Source organism: Giraffa tippelskirchi, chromosome 10 (genome assembly GCF_054371585.1).
Source record: "Giraffa tippelskirchi isolate mGirTip1 chromosome 10, T2T-mGirTip1v1.2.pri, whole genome shotgun sequence".
Taxonomy (NCBI): Eukaryota; Metazoa; Chordata; class Mammalia; order Artiodactyla; family Giraffidae; genus Giraffa; species Giraffa tippelskirchi.
The window spans coordinates 12330275-12356532 of record NC_137284.1 but is presented as its reverse complement, the minus strand read 5'-3'; the positions used below and the strand labels follow the sequence as shown (position 1 = coordinate 12356532).

General features: G+C 49.0%; 1 protein-coding gene across 7 annotated transcripts in view; it reads right to left on the bottom strand.

Moving 5' to 3' along the window:
* Nucleotides 1-1013: 1013 nt before the first annotated feature.
* Nucleotides 1014-26258, bottom strand: part of SNX19 (sorting nexin 19) — a 32637-nt gene continuing 7392 nt past the window's right edge. The window contains exons 5-12 of one of the 7 annotated variants that reach the window (XM_081536277.1): nucleotides 25637-25767; nucleotides 24383-24479; nucleotides 23727-23907; nucleotides 21060-21189; nucleotides 3647-3831; nucleotides 2829-2916; nucleotides 1974-2125; nucleotides 1014-1517 (exon numbers count right to left, since the gene is read on the bottom strand). In XM_081536277.1, coding sequence (XP_081392403.1) covers nucleotides 1342-1517; nucleotides 1974-2125; nucleotides 2829-2916; nucleotides 3647-3831; nucleotides 21060-21189; nucleotides 23727-23907; nucleotides 24383-24479; nucleotides 25637-25767 — 1140 coding nt within the window. In that variant the 3' untranslated portion in view covers nucleotides 1014-1341. Of the gene's footprint in view, nucleotides 1518-1973; nucleotides 2126-2828; nucleotides 2917-3646; nucleotides 3832-9091; nucleotides 9543-10269; nucleotides 10403-11938; nucleotides 12088-16262; nucleotides 16342-21059; nucleotides 21190-23726; nucleotides 23908-24382; nucleotides 24480-25636; nucleotides 25768-26258 lie in introns of those variants that run through there. The other 6 variants (XM_081536278.1, XM_081536279.1, XR_014067373.1 and 3 more) reach the window with 6 other exon arrangements.

Sequence of the window (26258 nt, the reverse complement as noted above, 5' to 3'; positions counted from 1 at the left end):
GCTAAAGGCCTGCATTCTCGCTGGCTACCCGAGCTTGTGAACACGCAGCTCCCCAAGCCTCTACCCCGGCTCCAGGTAACTCTTGCGCACACCTGACTTCAGCGAGCACTGCTCTGACTCACCAGGACGGGGTCTGCGGCCTACTCCCGGGCTAAACCCAGCAGCTGCCATGGTGTAGCCCATCGCAGGAGCACGCACTGTGGCTGCCCAGGCCCCCGTGGGAGAGCTGAGTGGCTGCAGCAGAGACCACCGCGTGGCCACATGGTCCTGACCAGGAGTCTGCCAGACCACAGTCTCCTCACAGGTGAGAACCCGCCTCTCGTACGGACTACAACAGTGGTTCTGCGTGTGGGTTCTGCCATTTCCTCATGTGCCTGTGGCCATCCCCGCCTCTGTGCCTTGTGTGCCTGTGAAGTGGGGACAGAGCAGAACCACTTCCCGGGGCTGACGTGTAGGTGAGGGAAGAGCTTCAGGTGGTGTTTTGGCAGAATGACCCCCTGCAACAGACACTGTTCGTCAACACCGGACCTCTGATGCTTCCTTGCTAACATCTATTTTCTCAGGTATCTAACCATCTGGGAGAGTGATCTCCTCCCCAGCTGGTAATACTACTAAGAGCCAATCATGGTCAAGCATCCTCAGTGTCATGGAGTGGCTCAGGGTGGGCGGTTCTGGCCAGAGTCCTGAGGACTCTTGAAGGGCTTCTGGGAAACTGTTCCCTCATTTTTTAAAAGAAAACATGGGGGAGACACCCCCGGTTCTTTCAATGGATATTGTCACACGTGGATGTGATGCCCTGAACTGCAGCAACCGTGAAGGCTGGTGGTCTAAGGATAAGCTAATGTGTTTACAAGGCAAAACAAAAAGATGGGAAGAATCTAGGCCCTCAATGAGGTCTGGGGTGCTGCATTCACCAACCCGGGACCTCATCTACTCAGGGACTGGTTTGATGGGAAAAAAGAAATGTTCTTAGTAATTTCAGTCGAAAGCATCCTAACCCATAGAGCCAGAGACCACGTTGACACACGTTTTTACTCTGCCCAGGAGCTAACATCTGCTATTGGGCACCATGAGTGAAGGAGAGTGGAAGCTGGGAATGAACGGGCAGGGGTGGGGAGGGTGACAGGAGCAGCAGGAATGTTCCAAGCTAGTGCAGGTCCAGTTCCTCACTCACCACGGCTGAAATGATCCTGCCGTGCCGGGTGGGTGAAGGAAGACAGGGAAGGCCAGAGGCCAGCATGCACTGCTCTTGGGGAGGGGCTGGTACAGTCTGCAGTGCAGCCCTCTCTCAGGAAAGGGTGGAGGGTGGGGTGGGCCCCCGGAGCTTCGGCAGTCTGCCCTTCAGGGAAGCAGCTTCCTAGGGCAGCAGCCGAAGTCACGTCCTCTGCAGGCCGGGGTACTGGGCAACACCGGTGAGCGCGGAGAGCCCTGAGAAGTGTCTCCCTCTGTGGGCTGTGGGGATGCTCGAGAGACTAGCACTCTGGCTTTCAAGAGTGCTCGTGGATGCACTGTGTTTCCTGGTGGGAAGAGAGAACTCAGGAGACTGTCTTCTCCTCCAACAAAACCTGGCTGTGGTGCTTTTCCCGGTCTCCCTGGAGCCTGCACAGGGGTGGGGGTGGGGAGGGTGGGGGGTGTCAGGCACACGTGTGCACAGGCCTGGCTACCGGCAAACAGTGTCAGGGAGGAGGGCAAGGGCGGGGCTCGTTCCTCTCCCCAGTGGCTCCCTTTTCCAGAAGAACCAGGATCCACCCACCAGCGACAGTCCACACACCACAAGGAGGCACGGGAATGGACATGCGTGCAATGGTGCATATACGCCCATCACCTGCTACAGACCAAGTGTGTGTCAGGGGGGTGGCAGGGGAGGGGGGATGGTGCTGCTGAGACCCCAGGCCTTCTGAGTGTAGCCCTGTTCCAGAGGGTATGGTCTTCTGCTTGGTCTCTGGGTGGCAGAGTGATGCACCCTTCCTAACCCTCGAAGAAACGGGACAATGGCCTCTGGCTAAGGGGAGATGCCAGTCTTCCTGGGGTGTCTGTGGCGGAGCTGGTTACGGCAGACTCCTCGGCAGAGGCACTGAGCTCCAACAATTCCAGGATGATGTCCCAGAGGCAGTAAATCAAATGCCTGAAACAAACGAATGGAACAACTTGAGGGAAGGTCCGGCTGGGTCTCAGGACACCAGATCCTGTTGATGACATTTATCTCACCTCCCCATTGCCTGCTACTGGTATCCTCAGTGGACTGCAACGTCTCGGCTGTGAAATAAAAGTCTGCTGAACTAAGGAAGGCTAGGATTGCAACGAAGGTGGAAATGGTACTTGAGACTGGATTTAAGGAAATTCCCTATTTCTTTACATCTAGCACGTCGGCACTGCTCTGAGCTCTGAGTGAGGGGAATCCCTGTAGTAACAAGTTACTAGGAACCTTCAGGTCACCTGTGATGAGGCAGAGACAGGACGTGAGGAGTGAGAGTTCACGGACACAACGTGATCAGGGCAAGGCTGAGAGGTGAGGGAACGTGCTCTCAACACCAGCGGATTCTCCATCCCCGGGCACCGGCACTATGACCTCTCTGTGCTGAGGACTGCCAGGGCCTTCTCAGGAGCCCCCATGGGGGCCTGCATTGAGTTCTTCCCAACGCAAACAGTGGCTGGTTCCGCCAGCTCCTGACCAACTGACCCCTGCTCAGAAGCCAGGGGAGCGGTCGTTGCATCCATGGCCGGGGCCTCTGGCAGGGAGACACTGCGGTCCCAGTCCTTCTCAGTGTAGCCGTTCACCCAGAAACCCAGGACCCTCTGAGACCAGAGACGGCTTCAGCTGTGCCCACCTGTTGATAAGGGGCTGCTGCAGCGACTCCAAGACCAGACTCCAGCTCAGCCGGCATTTGTTCTCCCCAAGGATTTCTACGATGACATCTGAAGAGGAAAGGTGGACATAGTTTTAGTTCACCATGAAGCCTTAGCCTCTGTGGGGACAGTCTCCTCAGGATGTCTGCTGTCTTTATTCACACTGGGTACTTCTGGCACATCTCTGAACCACAGACAAACTAAATTCTCAGGAGACAGGGAAAAGCCAACAAAAATGGTTCTGAAGTTAGATATCTAAATAAGAATGGGCCCCAGGAGACAATTCTGTAACCTGTGCTGCTTCTGATACAATAGTGTAGGCTGGAGAACAGAGGTTAACAAGAGTAAATAACACAGCCTGGGGTAAGAGTCCACCACTGTACCCTCCTTCCCCAGCACAAACACAGGCAGCAAACTGCCTTCCCCGTCCTCCAAAAAAACCACATATAGGGAAGGAAAAAGCCCTCTTCGGAGTTTGTTTCTATGTAGTTTCCATGTAGCTGTTTCTCTGTGCACTTTACAGCCCCTGGTCCCCAAGCTGGGCTTCTGCAGGCGTGTCATGCTCCTCCCTGGTCCACAGGGCTGGAAGTCTTCACCTGCCCCAAGGAAGCTTCCTGTTCCCTCAGCCTCCCCAGAAGTCCCAATCACTTTCCTGTTGGCCTCAGAAATGGCAGGTCAACGCAATTTCTGAGTCCTGCCGCAGATAAGGCCCTTTGAAAACAGGGGAAGGGCATAGGGTAATGGCAGGAAAGCGGGGTGGGGAGGAAGGCTATGGCACCATCAGTCTCTCTGCAGTCACCTGGCAGGACCCCCATCAGGCTCTGCAGAGCCTGTTTCTCAGCGGCTGCCTTCTGCTCCGGGGTCCTCACAGGCCGAGGACACTTGGGCAAAGCCCCGCCCGGCCAGATGGACTCCTGGAGGAGCCGGAGGTACTGCACCCAGCGCTGTGGACATGTCAGATGAGCCACCTGCACTTCCAGCCACCTGCGGGGGAAGAGAGAAGGGTCAGGGCAACATGGCGGACCCAGAGCCAGGGTAAGTCCTCCAGGCAACGAGGACAGAGCAACGCCAAGTTAGCGGCAACTCCCACAGGTGAGACCAAGCCGGTCGACAGCGTGGGCTCCCAGAACTTGAAGATGAGTGACGACAGGATTACAGAGCGTGAGCACCTATGTGTCAGGGGCTGAGAACAGAGCATTTGAGGGCTGCTGGCTCTGGGGAAGTTGCACCTTTCCAACCGTCCTCCAGTGAGAAGCACCGGGACTTCTCAGTGCCGTGTACACAGTGTAGGGTCTGGGGACTTTACACAAACCCCTCTCCGGGGCCACCCATCCACACCCCCATAACCTGTCGGGAGGACTCCTGACATCACCTGTTGCTCCCGACAGACCAGGCCTTCTCCTTGCCAGCAGCAGAACTCTGTCCTTCTGGCAAAACCTGTTCAAACCCCACATCCTCCACAAAATCCTTCCTGAGCATTCTACCCAGAAATGCTCGCTCCTTAGGCCTCCTGCGGTGCTCCTTCTACCACACAGACTAAGCACTGGTTTGGTATTCCAGTTTGGAATATTAATTACTGCCTCATGTATTTACAGCTTGCCCTTCCCAACTACATTACAAGCACTGCACGAGTTCCCCACCACAAAATCTTCCTACAGTGAAATGTCTGTTGACTGACTGGCAACTGCTCTTATTACAGTGAAAATGTACCCCTCTGTCTTGCTTTCACAAATGAGTCAATAACTGAGAGGGCAGGTACTGCAATCTGCAGGGCCTGCGAGGCATTTCCACCTAAGCTCTTTCCCTGTCTCTGCAGGTTTCCAGAGCAGTGTGGTCACTTGCTGAGGTTCGACACTGCAGAGGCCTCCTTCGTGGGGCCCGTGTTGAGAATGGCATGGCCGTGACGGGATGAATGGACTGCTGGCAACGTCACTCACGCAAAGAAGACTTTATTTGGTGCCGCACCACACAGCCCGTGCCATCACTCCAGACCCGAGCTGCCTGTCACCCATCCAAGAGTGGAGGGGGCTGCCAAGGCAAACTTTATTTAACCTCCACTCTGCCAGACAGTCTGCATTCCGCTCACGCTAGGCATTCCAGCTTTGGGGGCTGCACTACCCCAGGCCCCGGGCTCACAGATGATTCTAAGAATAGGAAGTCTGAAAGGTAACGGCAGGGCAACAACGGCAGACATCGATGGACATCAAGAGCGGCACAAAGCTTGCCCGAAATAGCCATCACCATGTGGGCTTCCCAGGTGGTTTAGTGGTAAAGAATCTGCCTGCCAGTGCAGGAAACAGAGGGTTCAATCCCTGGGTCGGGAAGATCCCCTGGAGAAGGGAATGGCCACCCACTCCAGCATTCTTGCCTGGAGAATCCCATGGACAGAGGAGACTGGCAGGCTACAGTCCGTGGGGTCACAAAGAGTTGGACGCGACTGAGCGACTAACACTTTCCCTTTCAGCCAGCATTAGCTCTAGCTCAGCCTCTTGTTCACAGATGCAAACAATACCCTGGCTTGCCCTTCTGTTTTACCTTCACCTTGTCCTCTGGAGCCAGTAGCACCTGTGACTCTTCCGAGAGACCTCAGCATCCACTCAACCCTTCCTCGACTTAGCATGACAACAGCAGCCCTGGGTGCCCAGCCCCCTTGTGGGCCTGCTTTACTTTAATGGTCATTCACTCGATGGGAACAGGACCTCAAATTGCATTTGGGCAAGGAGGTCCCTCTGCTCCCTCCCGTGGTGACCAAGCATCTCATGAACACATGCTGGATGCAGAACAAATGTTAACATGTGGCAAGATACAAATTATACAAACCTACTGGACTGTAACCCATCGAACTCTCAATGTGGATGTTGGGAAGAAGAATCACAGTATGAAAAAGCAAGAATAAGCCCCTGATGAGGAGGATGAGTCAGTGAGTCAAATAAAACTGTCAGAGCTTAGCAGAACTAACTGACAAAGACGTTTGAGGTCACCAACCAAAACATCAGCTGCTGAATAAAACAAAGGCGCCGGTAAGCACCCTAAGCCCTGAGGCACAGAATCAACAGAAGGGCCTAGAAGAATCAGTCCTGGGAATGGGAGAGGCAGGACTTGTATAAACCAGCTGAAATGAAACCAACTTTGTGTCTAAAGACAGGGGTCCACTGCAGAAGGGGGTGCTGCGAGGCTCAACGCTCCTGTTCTTCCTCACGCCCCACAGGCAGCGGACAAGCCGCACCCACACCACACAGACGCTTCCCTCCCTTTTCAGGGTCTTCTTCCCACCCCTGTTCCTCCTCCTCCTCCTCGAAGGAAACAAGAGGCTGCCTCGGGCACTGGGATGAGCCTGCTTTCGTTTCCCAGCCGGGGGAGAAGGCAGCCTGTGGAGAAGACGCAGGCAGCAACCTTTTGTTCACAGAACGTCTGAGGTGTGGCCTCTGGACACAAGTGACCAGCATCCCTGTCTGGAGGGGAAAGCAATCAAGTCCAAATCCAGAGAATCACCACCACCACTGCTGCCCAACCTGCAGACAGTACAAACCACCTGTGCGCCAGAGACCCCTCTTGAAAGCAGGCTTTATTACTACACACGATGCCCCCTACACCTCATCAACGGCCTGCTCCAGGAATCTGTACAGTCTGCCCAACACGCTGCACAGAAACAGTACTTGGTAAACAAGGAAGAGCACAGGGATTTCTTCATCCAACCATCGCTTCTCTCCTTCAACCCATGTCCCGTTCCTTCCATTCCAGAGTGAAGCTCCATGCACACCACCCTTCTTTATCTAACACTGTGAACTCCCTCAGGGCTGAACCCGGGCTGGGGCACAGGAAGCCAGCAGATGAGGCTCTGGGGTGAGTGTTAAGCAGCCGACACCCTGACTCCCATCCTTAGCTCCCTTGTTGTTGTTTAGTCACTAAGTCGTATCCAACTCTTTGCAACCCCATGGACTGTATAGCCTGCCAGGTTCCTTTGTCCATGGAATCCTCCAGGCAAGAATACTGGAGTGGGTTGCCATTCCTTCTCCAGGGGACCTTCCCAACCCAGGGATCGAACCCACGTCTCCTGCATTGGCAGGTGTATTCTTTACTGAGTCACCTGGAAAGCCTTGTTAGCTCCCTGCATCTCTCCATCCCACACGTCATCCTTCTGTTCTTAACCTAGGGGTGGGAAGGTTAAAGAGAAATCTGTGTCTTGAAGCACAAGGAATGGAATCTGTGTCTGCAGTCCTGTGTGCCATAATAGCTCCTCCAGCATCAGGTTCTGGAATCTGCTGCTACCACTGTTAAGCTAAGAGCTCCAGTTTCAAGGTGGAGATACACACACACATCCCTTAGACTATTCACTATTTACAAATTATTTATAAGAAATCATTTACTAAATACAAATGTTATTGTTGATGTAACACAAGATGCATGAGGTAAAGACGCTAAAATAAATATGGAGGAGAAGAGCCTCAAATAGCACTGGTTTTATTTTCTACTACTATTCCAGTTCTGATATTTGATTTAGATATCTTCTTCTACCTTCTAGCTTCTCCCCAAAGAAAATAAGAAGAAAAAAAGCCAGACCACATCTGTTCTGTCAGGCCATCTCTGAAGGACTCAGAGCACAGAGTAGACATTCTAGGGGGCCCAGAACAGGCAATAAAAGAAGAAAAAAACAACCGCAGATGGACACTGAGACATGTAAGAGCCTCCGGTGCCAGACGTGGAAGGACAGAGGATGCGGAGACCAGGGCACCCGTTACACTGGGAGTCCCCGTCCAGTCCACGTTCAAAGGAACCTGGTCTGAAATAGCTACACACAGAGAAACAAAGCGGTGGCTAAAAATGAGACAGTTTAATATTAGGACTTAAGATGGCACTTCAAGGTTAGCAGAACCAAATCTCAAGAGTAAGGAGAAAAAGCTTTAAGGGACCACATCTAAGCCAATTAGCCAAATTCCCCTCACGTCTTTTCTAAGATAGCCGCCATGGCTGAGAGAGGAAGGCCCTGGATAAGTATGGCTTCATGGGGTGGGGGTGGGGGGTGGTTGGGCACGGCTTCCCAGGTGGCGCAGTGGTGAAGAATCCACCTGCCAATGCAGGAGACACAAGAGATGCAGGTTTGCTCCCTGGGTCAGGAAGATCCCCTTGAGAAGGGCATGGCATCCCACTCCAATATCCTTGCCTGGAAAATTCCAGGGACAGAGGAGCCTGGTGGGCTACAGTCTATGGGGCTGCAAAGAGTCAGACATGCCTGAGCAGAGCTGATGGCGGTGGGGGGAGGGGGGCAGGGTTAGGGCTTTCATTGCTGTTCTCTCTTACAACGGACGGAGTGCCCAGAACCAGACACAACCTCACAATGTGCCCAACCAGCAAAGAATGCAGAGAATGGCGCCTTCCTCGAGCTGGATACCATACTTGTATTAATACAGTCAGAGACTGTACTGGCTTTTGGGGCACCCACACCAAAGCACTGACTCAGCACTGGGCATGCAGTCAACTAGAACCCTGAGTCCACATATGTACTTTAACCAGAAATCACAGACTCCTGTTCAGTCTAGGCTTGTCCTTTTGTACTATACTTGTGTAATTAAAAAAAAAAATCTAAATTCTGATTGTAATATTTATTTCTGTTAAATCCCATCTTGTTTGCTTTAGACTACCATTCTAACTCTTCTGAAAGGAGATCAAACCAGTCAATTCTAAAGGAAATCAGTCCTGAATATTCACTGGAAGGACTCATGGTGAAGCTGAAACTCCAATACTTTGGCCACCTGATGTGAAGAACTGACTCACTGGAAAAGATCCTGATGCTGGGTAAGACTGAAGGCAGGAGAAGGGGATGAGATGAGATGGCTGGATGGCATCACTGACTCGATGGACATGAGTCTGAGCAAGCTCCAGGAGTTGGTGATGGACAGGGAAGCCTGGCATGCTGCAGTCCATGGGGTTGCAAAGAGTCGGACACGACTGAGTGACTGAACTAACTCTTCTAAAGTCTTCTGAATCTTGACTTCTGTCATCCAGAGTATTAATTATACCTCTAAGATCAGAGTTACTTGCAAACTCACTGACAAACAGGATAAGTTCTATGCTTTCACTAGCAAGTGCCCTCCAGGCTATCAAGTTATTAGCTACCTGGGCTAAACATCCTCAGATAGCCACAGACCACTTAAAAGTCCCCACAGTCCAGACCATGTATGTCCATATGGATATTAGGAAAATATGGTACAATCTTGTTGAAATCCGCAGAGAATACAACAACCTATGCATTCCCATCATTTAATGGTCTATCAATCCTGCTAAGACAGAAAAAAAAACCTTGCTAAGAAGGCAGAGTGCGTTCCCACTGAATGCATGCTGGGTTCTGGGGCCCATGTTTCTTTTCCTGAGAGTTCACAAGACATCTATTTAACAATCCACTACAGAAATTTCCAGAGATAAAAGTCAGGGTCAGGAGCCGGTATTCACTTTTAAAAAGGCTAGACACTTGTCCATCTCCAAGCAACACATCTCTACATCTCTATATAGAAATTTTCTTCATGATCTCAGACCTTCAATGATAAACGCAAACTCTTTCAGTTCCATGGAACAGAATTCATCTGGTCAGGTACCCGAGTTTTTAAGCAGATGAATGCTCTCTTGTTATTTCCATTCCTATTTTGGTCTTCAATTCTAGTTTAATCATGTTTGCTCAGTTCTTCTTCTTAGACCCTTTCCTTTACGTAAAAAAAAAAAAAAAACAGAAATTAAATACCCCAAGCAAAGCGTACACCAATTTGCTGTAGAATAAATGAATAAATAAATGATTTCTCAAGGTAGCCAGTTAATACTACAAGATCTGTTTCAAACAATTTACCTTTGTTGTTCCTCCTTTAAACTTTTTTCAAAAAAAATCTTTCCCCCTCACATTTATCCACAATGTCAGCTCCTTCTCAGTTCAAGTTTAGTGGACATCATTCTTACCAGTTCTAATTTCTACTGTTTGTATTACTCAGTGCATGTCCCTTTTCTGTTTTTTTTATATATGTTCATCTATAATCTGATCTCAGTTAACTACTCTGGTTTCATCTGATGCTGATTCTTCTCCTTCCTCACTGGAGTCATGTGTTTAATTTGTTTATTCCATTTACTCAATACATATCGGTTGAGCTTCTTAAAAGTTCCAAAAGAACAAGATCGTGAAGTTTTGATGGCAGGGATCTCAGTTCATTTTGGTGTCTTCCTCAGCATTTACTGGAATAGTGCAATTCACATAATAAGGCATCAAACATATACTGAATGAATCAACCTTATTCCAAAACGCTCCGTGATAAACTTTAAGTCCACTTGTTATTGAGGCATATAAGACGGATTCTCTGTTATGTTCTTCTGTGAATTCTAGTTCACTTTTGTCTACTTTCCTTTCTGTCAGTTGTTTCCCATTCTATTCAGTTTTAGTTTTACCTCAGTTTTCCTTGTAGCTTCTTCTTCTTCGCTGAATCGATGGGTGTCCTGCCAAGTAAGCCCTTCCTGTGGTCCTCGAGTTACGTTCTCACTGCAGTTGCAGTTAGGAATCCACCACGTGGGCATCATGTGCCTGAGTAAGAAAGTTTACAAACCTTCCCTCTGTTCCAGCTACACAGTTAACTGTTCAATCCACACCTTCCTCTTTCTTCCAAAGACAGAGCTTACAGGTAGAAGAAAGGATAGAAATCTAGGCCTCCAGGTCCTTAAGTTTTCTACTCGAAATTTGAAACTTACTAGAGATACAGTCCAGGCTTCCTCATGTGTCATCATCTATTGTCACACAAAGGTAGGTAATAATCCATTGACTTAATAACCAACAAGGAACTTTCAGCATCACAAATCAGATATATTATTTGGAAGGCTACTATGCCATCTGCTGGCATTGCTTCTCAACCCACAAGGGAGAATCAGAGTCATTCTTGATTTTGCCTCTTCTCCAACCCTGGCCCACATGCCCCCTGCAACATCACCTAATTACTGAAACAGTCACTAAAATCAGTTGAGCCGACCTCCTCAGGACTCAGGACCCCATGAATTCATCACCCTTTATGATATCTGCAGCACCGACCTTTGCTTAGGACCTCATCACCCCTTTCCCAATTTGTCTCCCCGGTTCTAACATTGCTTCCTTCAGTTAATCCTGGACAGCACTACATAAATGATTTTTCTAAGTTACTAAGTTGATCATGTCATCATCTGTTTAATTCTGTACATGGTTTGCTAATGAACAGAGGTGAATCCTATGTTCTCTGAATAGCAACAGGGCTCTGTACGGGTCGGTGCCTACTGAGCTCTGCAGTGGAATCTCTGACCACGCTGGCTACATGTCGTACATCCCAATCGTCCCAGGCTTCTCTGAGGACCACACATATGCTGTCCCGCTTCACTGCTCTGCCTTCAACGCTCTGTTCTCCAACACCAGCTCTCAATTTCCCTTCATCTTTTAAGTCTTATCTCAGAGGTCATCTCCTCTATAAACCCTCCCTGGATTTCTCATAATTTACTTAGTCCTTTCTCTTAATCATGAACAGAGCTCTTTTTTAAAGTCCTAACTTCATGCTGCTGCTGCTGCTGCTGAAGTCGCTTCAGTCGTGTCCGACTCTCCTTATTTATAAGATTGCATCTCTGACTGGATACTAAACTTCCTAAGGTAGGAACCTGGGGTCTTTTTTAAATTTTGATCATTTAACTCAGCATCTGGCACATAGTAGGTGATCAATAAGTATTAGCTACTAAATGAATCACTGCTTAAGTGGGACAAACACTGCCTTAAAGCAAGGTACACAGCTCACACTAAGCTGTGCAGAAGGCAAACCTCCCAGTACTTAAAGTAGCAAAACAATATTGAGCTCTTAGTTATTTGTGCTGACGGAGGAGGACAACAATAAAGGTAGACAATTTAGAAATCCTTTGTATTTGGCATTTTATATACATGTACAGATGTGACAGATTTATCTTCCTAAGAATTTTCTATTCAGGCTAATATTAAAATTAAGCTGTGTGCCAATGCAGCAGCTGTAGGGTGGATATTAAATGAAGACTACTGGGTAATAAGTCAACTGAGCTAGAACTCAGAATTCATCATGAAGAATCCACACAATCACACCTGGTTCTGCACTCGCTGGAAGAGAAGAGAGGTGGAGGGCAAAGAAGGGGGTCGGCCATGCTCCACAAATCCTAGGAAGGACAGACAGCTGCCAGCAGTCTAGGTTGTTGTCAGTTTTCCTGGCAAATAGGCCCAGAGGATAGAAAAGGCTGAAAATCAAACAGAAGCAAAAGGGTTTTGAGGACTGTGAGTCACGTGTGTATTTTGGGAACTGCCCCTGATGGATGGAGCAGCATTGAGCTGAATCCAACCCATTACCTGAAGCTAGAGAGAATAATGTAGCAGGATATTTGGGTAAAAAATGGCCAACAGCAAAGGTCTGGCTACCTTTCTAACAAATACGGAACAGAGTCACTTGGGGGCTCTGCGCTCATAGGATAATCTGATCGCATATGGAGATCTTTAGAAATCTGTTCTAGACTGAGTATCATGACACTCGGGATTCCAGTTTCAAAGGTGATCACACAAACCTATGTCCCTCTGAAGGCCTTCAGGACAACTGTTCTCAGCCTCACACTAGGCTGTCATCAATGTACCATAGACAAGCTCTGAGATCAGGGCTGCTGCTGCTACTGCTGCTAAGTCGCTTCAGTCGTGTCCGACTCTGTGCGACCCCATAGACGGCAGCCCACCAGGCTCCGCCATCCCTGGGATTCTCCAGGCAAGAATACTGGAGTGGGTTGCCATTTCCTTCTCCAGTGCATGAAAGGGTAAAGTGAAAGTGAAGTCGCTCAGTCGTGTCCGACTCTTAGCGACCCCATGGACTGTAGCCTACTAGGCTCCTCCGTCCATGGGATTTTCCAGGCAAGAGTACTGGAGTGGGGTGCCATTGCCTTCTCCGGAGATCAGGGCTAACAGGCCTCAAAGCTGGGAAAAATCAGCCACACATTTTTGACATCTGCCTGTTTTTCGTGTGACCCCAGTAAGAGCAACAGCAGGACATACATGTTCCACACAATCAGTCACACTCTCCCTGTTTCTTGGAATCTCTCCTAGTCCAGAGTCTCCTGTCTGGAAGAGGCCATCAGAGTTTTCACCCCAATACCACACATAAAACTGATCTACACCCTTCTGGGGAAACAAACCTCGGTGGCCAGAACAGCCATGGAGGCTTCTCATGATGTGTTGTAACAAGTGACGACAACACCGAGAAGCCACACACAGGCCGGAGCCTGGCTTGGTCACAGCAAAGATGAAAGAACTGAGCTCTGAATTCCTTCTTAATGGACTGACTCTTGCCCTGCCTTCTTCACAAAGTTACTGAGATCAGAGGAGAAAAAGTGAAAGTGTTTGTGAAAGTGCTTGTGTGTTTGTGTGTGTGTCAGAGAAAGGCTTCTCTGGATCCTCTTACAAAGCTCTACCAGGTCTAGGGAATTAAACGAAAGGGGTGAGGAGTGAGCTCTGCATTTCATGCTTTAGTTTCCCCTTCTGTAAGACTTACTCTCCTCCTGGCAGGCTCAGGGATGTGTCAGAACAGTGAACCATCTGCAGGGGCGGGGGTGAAGGAGGAAAGAAGCTGGCTGACAGTCAGGGGCACAAGGAGAAGATACACAAGCCACCTCTGGATCACGGGGCAAGACAGCAAACGTTGCATCACTACCACCACCAGGGTAAGGACTACAACTGCAGCTCCCTCAAAGACTTGTACACAGGTATTGTTTATCCTGTGGTGCCACCTGGAGTCCAGATGGAGAATTCATTCCTAACTACTGCAAGCAGTAGGAGTCCAGCAGGCTTTCCATACTCTGCACGCACGCACGCACGCACGCACGCACACACACACACACACACAGACACACACAGAAAGGGGCTGGCTGAAAATATGCAAAGTATGTTTAAAGGCAACTATTAAAAGTAGAAATAATGTCCCTTTCCCTCTTTAAAAATGTCCCAGTGTCTGGAACATTCTTTAACCTAAACCAGTCTAAAGGATTCGTCTTGCAAGGTCTAACTTGAAACACTTTCCTCTCTAAAGCCTACCTAACATTTACCCTCAAGAATCCTTATGACTTTTTTAAACTGTGTTTATGCTTTATGCTGTGTCCTTTGACCTTACACTGTTCAGTATTTCTAATGGATTCTTATGGGTTATTTTTTTTCTTAGGCTGAAAGGACCTTGATGGAGAAAAGGCCTGAAGAGCTAGCAGTCAGCAAATCGACACAGTATCAAATCTCACAAAGACTTTTCAAAAATTATTTATAAAGAGGTCACTATAACAAGAACTAAATAAAGTTAGTTTCCTAGAAAGTAGAGTGCTAGGAGTACCTGGGTTAAAAGGTAGTTCCCTGGTTCTGAAATGCTGGATACGACTTGGGGAGATGTTAAGTAGGAATGTGAGGAGGACAGGACAGAGTTCACAGACAGCTAAAATAGAGGAAGACACCCTAATTTGAAGGATGCAAAAAAGGCCGTGGTCTTTGCTCCTAAGAGATCACAAAGCAAGCTCACTACAAAGACCCCACCAAAAAACCATCACCATGTAAACAGATTCTCTATCCTACAGCAGATGTGTGACCGCCCTAGGGAACAAGAGTCCCCAAGGAAACGGGACATGGGGATTGTAGAGACAGATAAGAACTCACATTTACCGATATCACTGGATGGCAGGCGTGCAACAAAGTCTTCATCAGCTCACGAGCAAGGCACTGTTACTCCCACTCAGAGTAACTGAAGCTGAGGTGAGTAACAGACAGCAAGCCTCAAGGGAAGATGTGAATTCAGATCTGTGTGACTTCAAAGCCCATATCCTTACTTTCACATGGGGAAGGACAGAGGGTGAGAAGGCAAAGCAGCAGGAGAAGCTTCCAGAAGGTCCAAGCTTAGGCGGGAGGCCCACAGTGGCAGAGGGCACTTTGTTCCTCTGGAGAAGAAAGAGAAGGCCACTGGGGTGGGAGATAGCCTGAGGCCCAGCCATGACTCTGGGGAATGGGGGGGCAGCTGGCCAACTAAAGAGCTGTGGGGGAGGCAGGCAAGCGGGTTTCCATTTACATCTGTGTTTCTCATCCCAGCAGTCCCAGGAACTCCTGAGATTCTCACTAATGATGAGAAGAGAGACTGATTCAACCAGAAGGACACGTGACGTTCATTCATTTGACAAAAACTTACGAAGTGCCTTCCATGTACACAGCTAAATGCCTACAACAGGACGGTAAATAAGACACAGTGCCTGCCCGCCAGATGCTTACAGTCTGAACCTGTCTTAAAACTTGTTTCAGGCTCCTCTTTGTAGTTATAGATAGGCAAGAGATACCAATAATTTGACTTGGAAAAAAGGTTTTGATGCTTAAATATGTCATGATGCTCTGGTTTTGTCTTAACTGCTGCCAATTCTGCACCTGTGAGTGTACGAAAATGTAAGAGCATATCCCATACATGGAAGTGCAAATGCACACTGAGCTGTTACAACTGTAAAGACGGATTCAGGTAGAAACTGTCAGCACACAACAGGAAAGGCTGGGTGCTTTGGTCCTACGATGGGCAGAATAAGAGATGCCTAAGACACATGGCAGGGAGGAGACCACTGAAGCCCATCCTGACCCAGCCTACGAAGTCAGAGCTCCCCTTTTGCAAGGTCTAGTGGAAAGGTGGGGGACAAGAGGTGTTCCTCTTCCTAAGGAAGCACGATACAGCCTGAGCAAAGCCACTGCTGCAGAACATAGCCTCCAGCCCTTAAAAAGCAGGCCAGGGCTGGAACTAGAGGGCAAGGATGTAATCAGACAGGAAAACCAGACTTGGTTTGAGATCATTTTGTAGCTCTTGGAAACGTCCGCATTTTGCTATAGAAGCTGTGCACAGAGAGAGATCGGGTGTAAGACAACACAAGGCACCAGAGCCGAACTGAAAGAGAAATGTATGGAGCAAAGGAAAACAACCATCATCTGTGTGTCTTGAGAAACTCTGAATCAGAACTGTGATAACCTTTTTCTGATTGGGAACAGGATGTAGAACAGAGATACTAAAGGGAGACTACATAATTTCTGATCCAGGAGTGTTCAAGACTAAAACACCGATGGAAATGAATTTATATGCTACCATCAAATATGTGTGTCTCTTGGACAGAAGTAGGACATGGCACTTTCAGGTGAGGTCAATCCTGTGGCCACTGCCTCATGGGGAAGCTTGGTCAGTGGGGAGGCCTCAGGCGGTGGTGGGAAGGGGATGGGCTTGAAGGCCAGGGTGACTTGGGTGGAATCCTGGGTGTGGCCCTTACTATGATTCTGGGAAGATTATTTAATCTGAATAGCACTTTGCTGACTTAAAAAATACATGTCTACCTCAGAGAACTGAATTGCACCTTAGTATATAAAGTCCACGGCTGCTTACCTGATGTAGTTAGTATTTAGTCAATGTCAGCTCCTTTTCGGTTGTAGTTGCTCATGCCCTTTCAGTGGTGGGCCTGGAGCTGCCCGTAAGACATAATCAACGTCAGGAAGACTATTTATCTATCTGTTATTTAGACATGCCCACCGAGAAATAGGGCCCTGAACGGATTCCACTCAGAGAATACCTAAGGCTGTGGAGTGACCAGAGAATGGATGATGAGAATTCTTGGTCATCCATTTGTAACTGCTTGCTGCCAGCACGGCCCTCTCCAATGGGCGCACGTGCCACCCATACGCCTTCTCCTGACCTTCCCTGGGAGATGGCTCGTAGACACCTCTCCCCTCAGAAGATGATTCCATGGCCTGGTGCAGGGTTCAGAGCTTGCCACTGAACTTTCTCCCGGACCCACAGCCTGCTCAACAACATAACCCGACATACTCTTTTTCTTCTTCTTTATCTACTTCCTGACTCCGTGTACTTTTCTACTTGCCTACGTCCACAGGTCACACAACTTTCTCTTTTTTCCCACCTTCCGCCACACTGCTCTGTTCCCACATGACCTCAATACACACACACACGCTCACTCGCTCACTCACTCACTCACACTCTTTAAGAAACCCTGACGCAGACACAGACGCCAGGAATGTGGCTGCTGTCATCTCTGGGGCCACGGGGAGGGCAGGGCCATGGGAGGTGGCACTCGTGTACTCTCCTGCTAGCCTGGCTCGTATTTTTATCATGGCTTTGCTCTGGGCACCCAGGCGGGGATCTGGGCCAGCTTCTTCTCATTCCTTCACTCTACATCAGGACTCCAGAATAATCTCACCCTTGACCGTGGCTGGATGCTCCTGCCCCACACCTTCTCCCATCAATGGAGCATAGTCGTCTCTCCTCTCTCTCTCTCCCTCCCACTCAGCCACTGTCTGAGTATTCCAGTCCCTAAACCTGGTTCTGATGCACTCAGGGACATTGTCAGCTTCTCCTGCTTTCTGAATGAGTGGTCTGCATAAGCTGGATTCACGCCTTGGCTTAGACTGCTCCCCCAGCCCTCTCCCCTCCTTTTGACTCTAACTCCAAATAAGGAGCACTCCCTCTTACATAATTGGATGTTCCCAGCACAGAAGCTGACACACAAGGTCAGGCGCGCATGCGTGCAGACTTGCCTTTGACTTAACAATGCCTTTTTTGGGCATCTAACTTCTCCCCAGCTCCCTTCCCCCACTCTCTCCACAGTATCAACAGTCAAGGGAGATTTACGCAGTTGGCTCAAACTCTTCCAACCCTGGCTTGGAAGGAGGGGTCATGAGGTTGAATTTACTCTCTCTTTTCCCTTGCAGACCAGAGACAAAGGGATTGGGCGGGGGCGGGGGGGGGGAGGGGGAGGGTGGTGTGGAGACTAAATATGTGTGAGAGAGGGAAAAAGTGACAGCATGCACGCTTCGGACCCGGGAGCAGTCCCTGGCGTCCTGGGCAGTTATGTATATGGGTCTTTAGAGGGATCAAGAATACAGAAAGCTGGAAGCAGAAGAAATGAACTTGTCTTCTTGGAGATGATAATGCTGGAGGCTGGACAATGATGACATTTTTAAAAGGAGAAGCGTCTAACTCTAGACGCCGTCTGGAATGGCAGTGCGTCCAGGTCAACCAGAAAAGTGGCGGCAGGTACTCGTGGCATCAACATCAACTCTCCTCTTTAGAAGTTAGAGAATCCAGGTGCTGTGCAAATGGATGCAGCTTAGCGCCATGTGGTTTCAGAGAGAGCGCAACCATGCTGCCTCCTGGGCCTCAGTCCCGGGGACAGCCTGGGAGGGGTCCACCCTGACCCGGCGGGGACCAACCACACCTCTCTGGGGTAGTGAGGACAGGTGGAAGGGGTGCTGCAGCTTTGGGGAGGTATCACATTCCAGAGTATGTGCTTACCGAAGCAAAGAGAGCCCAGGAATGCAGCACTGCGCCGGCCTCTTTAAAAATAAAAATGCAAGCTATCCAGGGGACAAGCGACACAGACTGGCTTTAGGGTGCCGCAGAGGACTCTGTGTCGTATGTGAGTGGATGAACATTCAAATGCAGCTTTCATTTTACAGACTGACTGGCAGTCTTCTCCTGGGGAATGTGGACTGCTCTGAGTCAAAGACTTGGGGGCTGGCTTTTATCTTTTCAAGTCATAGGGCAAACGTCTGATCCTGCAGCCGAACATCAGACAAACCTGGGTTCGAATTGCCTGTACATACTTATTAGCTCAGTGATCTTGACCGAACAATCCTGATTCTTTGCAAGCCTTAGCTGCCTCACCTTTAAAGTAGGGATTTATAAGACCTCTTTCACAGGGCTTCTGAGGGGATTAAATGATGTTGGCGCAGTGTCTGCACAAAGTCAGCTCTCCACAGAAGTTGGCTGGATGGTGGAACCTGAAGCTAGTAAGACCATCAATGTCTACACTCTGAACCTGAAATAAGCCCCGTCTCTTCCTTGGGGAGCCGGCACTTAGAACTTGCTGGTAGAGACCACAGGCCACAGGCATCGGGTCCTCTGAGCCTCTGTAGGAGGCACTGGGAGAGATTCCTTCTCCATGGTCTCCTGACTGCTGTCTCAAGGAAGCGTCAAAAACAATGTGACCCAGCACAAGATACTTGAGAAGAAGGTCAGGTGTATCATTAAAAAGCTGGGAATAATGCTTTATAGAGGAGATGAGAGGCAGTGAACAGCGGAAGATGAGGCTCTTCATTTAACTCTAGTTTGTAGAGGCCCAGGGCAAGGAAGGTGTCAACAGCTCGGTTCCTATTTCTGCTGCAGCTCATACGAACCTAAGTGGTCTTAAGAATAAAGTTCTGACAGGAAGAGATATGAGGCAAGTCAACAAGTACAAAATGTTATCACCTGGAAACATCTAGGGTGAACAAAAGTTAATGGACCACAGTCATGGAGAACTGTCCAGAAGTACCTAGACACAAAACTCTGTTCTTCTGCAATCCTCACTTTGCCTTCATTCAAATTCACTAAAACATTCAAAATTTTTTTCCCTTTAACAACAAAAAAAGGTGTCATCTTTTTTTTTTTAAGTGAAAAGAGAAGCGGGTCAAGAGGGATTCAGCCATAAGCTCCCTCTCTGATGTTGTTTAGGGCATGAGCTACATTCACCAGACGGCCATCTACCCAGCTAACCCGAGGTGTGGTTCCCGTGGAAGTGTCAGGGTACGGGGGTGGAGAGGGGAGGAACTGAGCCTGACTCCAGGCTCTTCTCGTGAGGAAGGGCAGCCCTGATTCCAGGAGCTCTGCATGCGGGGAAGCAGGAGTGCCTGGAGAACACTGCCGCCCCGGGACAGAGCCTGTGCTTCAGGGGGCCTGGGGGCTGCCTCCTGCTGTCAGATACACGGACACTGTGGCCACGGGCACAAAGTCACCCGGGAAGGCCTCACAAGGCTGCACTGCTGGGAAGAATGGGTTCTGTGTGGTTCGGAGAGCACAGAGTAATAGGAGTAGTGGAAGCTGCAACAGGAGACTGACCTGGGTGGGGCACCCTGAACAGGGAGGGAACTTGGGGCCACAAGCTGGAGGAATCAGGCACAGAATACACTTCTCATCCTTCCGTTTTCTGAATCCCAAGTACGAAGACCTAACATTTACTGGAACACTTTCTGTGCACCCAGACACCTGCAGACAGACACCATGATGATTCCAAAGCTCAGAGAGATGACACGCAGCACAGTAGTAGTATGTTGCAGTGGATAAGAATGTGGGCTGTGGAACACCCGGGGTGACTTGGGCCCCCACCAAGTACTCACTTGGTGAACATGGATAAGGCCCTCAGTTCTCACCCTCATTAAACCATAAAATACGTGAAAGGAGGGACCATGTCTGTTTTGTTCACTACTGACCAGACCTTAATATTTTCTCAATGAATAAAGGAAAATGACCAAGACAGTTGCCCAGTTGGAAAGTTAATGTTAACGGATTTCCTACTTATTGTAGAACAGATACATAATTCTTTTTTTTTTAATAAAACTTGTTAGTTTCGGAGTGACCTATTAGCATGAGTCACACGCTAACAGAAGCGCTCAGGATTTGGCTCTCGACTTTGGGATCTGCCAGGGTATCTCACACGGGAGAGGTCAAAACATGAGTGGCCACAGCTCAAGCGCTGTGTGTGTCTGTCTGGTTCAGGACAGGGTCCCTGGACTCCTTCAGTTGAGCAAAGCTTGCATCAGGTTCACGGTTAGAAAGCCAGCAATAGAAACTCCATCTGCGTACAAGTTTTTTAGGAAACCCAACTGGTGTTGGAATCACACGATCCAAGTGTTAAACCTCAGTATCCTATCCCCCAGCACGCGTCAGTGCTTCTTCAGCTGTGACTACGTCTACCCCTTCCGGAGAAACTAATCTTTACTAGGAGAGCACACGATGGCTTTCTCTTTTCTTCCTTGTTGTTGGTAGTCACACTGACTGTACACTGTTGGTGAAGAGAGGCGTCCACTATGACAAGGTGAGAGATACAGGGCTTGGGGGTAAACCGGGGGAGAACTGACCCTAGCGGAGGAGGAGCTCAGCCGAGGCAGCGCCTGAGTTCAGGGGATGATGCCGGGGGTCCTGCAGGAGCAGGCCCGTCCACACCTCAGACAACCACGTGATGCTCTGCAGCACTCATCACCCCGCAGCCCTGGAGAGAGGTTTTCTCTTCTCTTTTGGCTGCAGGTCTCCTAGACTAGAGACATTTTTCCTCTCTAGGGCAAAAATCAGGAACTACCTCCAACCTCCGTCCAACCTGAGACGCTAACCTGAAGGGGCACCCAGCAGGCCTACCTCTGGATTAGGGTCCCAAAGACAAGATGAAGAACTTTCTGCACACTCTCTGTACACAGCCATCGCCACTGTTCCATGAGCAGCAAGATAAGCAGGTCCAGGGCTGTGTCAGCCAACTCGGTCTCTGTTCCTGGGGATGAAAAGGCATCTGGAGTAACTCGGAAGAGACCCACACTCGAGGACACACTTCAGGGCCCTGGGTCAGCTCCACCTTTACACCATTCATCTCACATTTGTGCAAGCTATCTCTATTCAAGTCAAGAGATGTTTACTGCATCTCTACCAAGTCCAGTGTTGGTTCTGTCTTTCTTTACAATTTATGTTCCTAAGTCAAGATTTTATATATAACTATTTTGCCTACTTTCCTTCTGTTTCTTCTGTATTTCCCCCGGGCAGCTGAACACAGTTTGTTCCAAGTAAGTGCTCACAACTAGTGACTAACTGGAACTGGCAAGGCCCAATCCCTTTCCCTTCCATCTATTCGCCTCCGCAGGGCAGCAGGGAAATGTGCGGGGCAGCAGATGTGGGACTTGTTTTCCGTAAGCAAGTGGCTCTGAAAGCAACTCCATTACACAGAGCTGAGGGTTAGGATCCAGGAGATCTCAGTTTGATTTTGAGATAACATGTGGTTCTGGGAAGAACACTGCACTTTTGGTAAAAGGCCATGATGATTACTCATTTCTTTCCTGTTTCAAAAACGGCAAGGGCCACAAACACGCTCATACCCACACTAAGCAGAACGTTTTTAAACAGATGTATTTTATGGATGGAAGTGTCTGTTCTCTAACCCTCTTCATGGGGACCCCTGTCACCTCTGACTTGCCTTCCAGGAGACTGCCCCAGAACTACAGAATGTTCCTGAAAAAATTTGTGAATGATGTCAAATTCAGATATATGTGCTGGAACTGAATCTTACTTTCTTCTTAATCCCATCCAGTAAATATTCTCCTTTTTTTCTGTACTTCAAGGGGGCATAGGAGCTGATGTGTCTGCTTTCTGATTATTTGCTCAAAATGTGATATTCAGTTCCTTGGAAAAATAGCATTCCTCAATCTCCCTCTTCAATTCTCTTCTCTTCGCAGGTTTAGCATTTACCTAGAGCTAGACAGCAACCCACTCCAGTATTCTTGCCTGGAGAATCCCATGGCCAGAGGAGTCTGGCGGGCTGCAGTCCATGCGGCTGCAGAGTGGGACGCCACTGAAGAGACTCAGCATGCACCCATGCAGAGCTGCCACCATGTGGTGACAAGTAGTCACAGCAGTAACAATAAGTGAAAGCAACAAGGTCCCAGGTCCTCTTGGTGAAAGTGGTCAATTATCTATCTTGCGAGCACGAGCACGTGGAGTCTCTCAGGGCTAAAAGAACAGCACGGGAATAAATGATCCCTTAGAGAGATAATGTACAACATTTAAAGACTTGATTTTGGCTAGAATTATATTATCTTACCCATCCCATCTTATCTGTAATTTCTCATAGTTCTCTTGATGCTTTTGCTCTCATAACACGTTTACTTAACCAGTGAGACGTGTGTGAACAGCTGGGGTTGTAAACCCCATTTTTCACAGAGTTGAGCTGAGGTCCACAGTGCGGACTGACTGTGGGCGCCTGAGAAACAATGGTGAAGTCAGCCTTTTTTCCTCTTCTGAGCCCAGGATTTTGTGATCTTTTATTTGCAAGGGAAGCCTTTGTCTTGTGGGATTTGAAAGACTTTGTTCTTGTAAGTTCTAGCACAGCAAATCTACCAGTATCCAGGCCTCCTAATTCTCCCTCTGCAGAGAACACTCTGGGAAGCACAACTGCCCCGCCTCAAATGCTCCTGAAGACAGAGTGGTATCCTCACCTCATCTCCCTCTGCTCTACCCTGGGTAACCAGGCGGTATTGTTGGCCACGGCAGTAAACACAACAGAAGGAACAGATCCAGAGGAAAAGAGAAATTCCATTTTGTGCATGTTGTATTTCAGCTGCCCTGTAGTACATCTGGGCTTCCCAGGAGGCACTAGTGGTAAAGAATCCAACTGCCAACGCAGGAGACACGTGAGATGCGGGTTCAATCCCTGGGTCAGGAAGATTCCCCTGGAGTGGGAAATGGCAAGCCCACTCCAGTATTCCTGCCTGGGAAATCCCATGGACAGAGGAGCCTGGCGGGCTACAGCCTATGGTGTTGCAAAGAGTCAGACAGGACTGAGAGACTGAGCGTACAGCACACCTAGGTGGAGATTTCCGGCAGGCAAGTGGAAACACACCTCCAGGACTGAGGCATCACCAGCACAGATGTTAGGGTTGACACCGATCAACAGAGGCGCTCACAGGACAAGTTGCAGAGTAGGGACAGAATGAAGCTCTGGAAGGCTGAGGAGCCAACAGAAGGAACAGAGGAGGGACAGGAAGACCAGAAAGTGGTACCACAGACGCCCCAAGAAGACAGTTTCTAAATGAAGGGAGCAATCCAAAGATAATGCCAACGTACATTAGGAACAACTTAAATAATGACACTACTATTAACAGAAGCATGACCTTACATCGCTGGACTGGACGCCCTGCTTATGCCCCGAGTTCTTCTGACCCACTCAGCCCTGGGACCGTGCCTTTCTGTACCCTGGCACCTGACAGAGCCCCCCAACGGTCACAAGCTAGCGGACACACCAGGCCCCCCGCTGTCACTCACCTGGATCACTGCTGCCAAGGCCTTGGGCTGGAGAGGTGGCATCTGACACGCGACCTTCCACACACTCCTCAGCGGTCTGTTCAGAATCTCTTCCGGGAGCGTCTCCTGGCTGCACTTCTAGTAACTTTGCCTGTTTTTCAATAAAGGATTCCATCCCAGACACAGAGAGGGTCTCTGACTCCTGAGGAGACAGCAGAGGCCGTGTCACAGGCAGGGTGCGGGGAGTGGGGGGCGCCTGCGGCACTGTGGCTCCCGCCGCTTCCCTGCACGTGTCTCAAGTAGAGGACTCCACTGACCCTGTGAGCACCTAAGGAAAAGGTGCTTGTTTTAACCTAAACTGCAAGGAGAACAATGCCTCTGTAGTCTCATTTGCCACAAAAACTGTGTTTCCTTCCACGAGCTGGCTTTCTCATTCTATTATCTATTATCCCAAGCCCACTACCCTTGAGAAGCCAACCGGCCAGCCCAGAACTCATAGGAATTTCAAACCAGTCTAAGAAAACACTCCTAGAATAAAAACCAGAGACCGGGATGTTGGTTGAGTCCTTTAGGAAGACACCAAAGTCCTTTCTGATTCTGGAGAACATCCCAACTGCCTATAATGGCAGGACTGACCTCCTAACTGATGATCCCAAGAATTCTCTAGGGATTCTCACCACACCGCTGTCCTGGAGACAGTAGAGAACCTTCTCGTGTGCCTCAGTTAGATTCAGTGCTGGAGCAATTTTACTGGATGAGAACCTCAGTCTGGATCTGGTACAGAAACAAAGAGCAGAAACAGTGTGTAATTCAGGGTCTTGATCCCCATACGAAGGGCTGACAAGTATTAATACCTCAAAACAGGCATGTCCACACTTATTCTTGGGAGCTTATGGTGGTCAGAGTTGCCAAGAGACGCCTCGTTCTGAAATCCCCCAAACAGTAAATATTCTTACACAAAGTGCAACTCTTGCACTGAGCTATGCTTACAATGCGCCTGTGAAAGAGCTTTTGCTAATGTAAAATAAGGACTTGTCTGTCACAGTTGTATCCCACAGGCTAGAAGAGTGGCTAGCACATACTGTGCACTCGTTAAAAATTTGTTGAAAGTTAAATAGACAAGCGCCACAGACCAAGGTTGTCCTTGCTCTTCACACCTTTTTGTACATCCACTATTCCCCTTGTGTTCCAGATAAAACCAGAGAAGGAATCACGAGGGCTAACCTCAATGTTTCAAGAAATAAGAGTTCTTATAAGCACAGGCAACATGGTTACCCTTCAAAATACGGGCCCAGTGCGGGGGCGGGGGGAGGCTAAGAATTGTGAGGGTTATTGCCAGCCCATAAGACGAACACAGAGAAAAAGACAGTGAGACACACACATTCTCCAACCCCCTCCCTCCCACCAGCACTGTCTCTCTCTAACGGCCCAGATACATACAGGAAGTGCCCGGGAAGGTAAGTGTGGTGCCCTTCCTCTCCACCTGCTGGCCGTGAGAGTTGCCAGCGCAGGCTGGAGCAGCAGCAATGACCAGTGACCCCCTGAAGGGGTCCCTTCTAGCCCATTCCTGTTTACTGCTAGTGTACTCGACTCCTGAGCCAGAAACCATGACAAACAGAGATCAGTGATAAGCCTTAATTCTTAAAAGAAAAGAAACGTTTCAATTTCCTAAGGTGTAAAAATAAAAGAACATCCTTATTCTAGAGTTTTCCTTCTAGTCAAAATTCCCCGGTCAGTTTGGGCCCTGGCTTCCCAAGGAAAGACCAACATGAAGCCAGGCTACCTCTGCAGGACCTTGGGCTTGGTCCGCAGTCTGACTTTGCATAAAAACAGGCACAGATGACCCCTCCCCTCTATTTTAGGACCTAAGACCAGGGATGGGCTTTGCCTGAAAACTGGGGATCCCCTGAGAACTGGGAAGGGTGTCTCACTTGGAAGCCTTCTTGCCTTCTGTCTGGGGCTTATTTTCTGTCTCGGCCTCACTCAGCTCCTCTGTGGGGCTCTGGGGCTCAGAGCGAGGGAACGCTGTCTTCAACGTGTCCATGATGGCACTCACCACCATCTGCAGGGGTCAAAGACGTGGGGTTAGATGGGCACCACCGAGCAGCAGCAGCTGTCTCAGGTGCTTTCTGCACCCTGGACGAGCAGCCAGCTGACCTGTCTAGCAGAGCCTCATCCACGCGCACAGTCAGATACCAGCTAATGACTCAGTGGCAACTCTCTCCTCTTTCCTCCACAGCCATGAAAATCTTCTTCCTCACAGAGTTAAGACAGACGATGGATTCCATGGGAAAAGAAGCCAAAACAACATGACAAATAAAAATCTGGGAGTTCAGCAGGCTGGTGAAATGCTTTTCACTTTTCAATTTCGTTCTTTTCATACAGAAGAATGATTTTTACCTTTCAAATTGATAACACTTTCAGCAAGATGTGACAGAGGGGAAGTGATACAGGTAAGAATATACAAAGAAAAGCAAGAGTGAAAAAGATTATCAAAATAAGGAATAGTCTAAAAACATTTATGATGTAAAAATGTGCAGAGCAATTCACAGT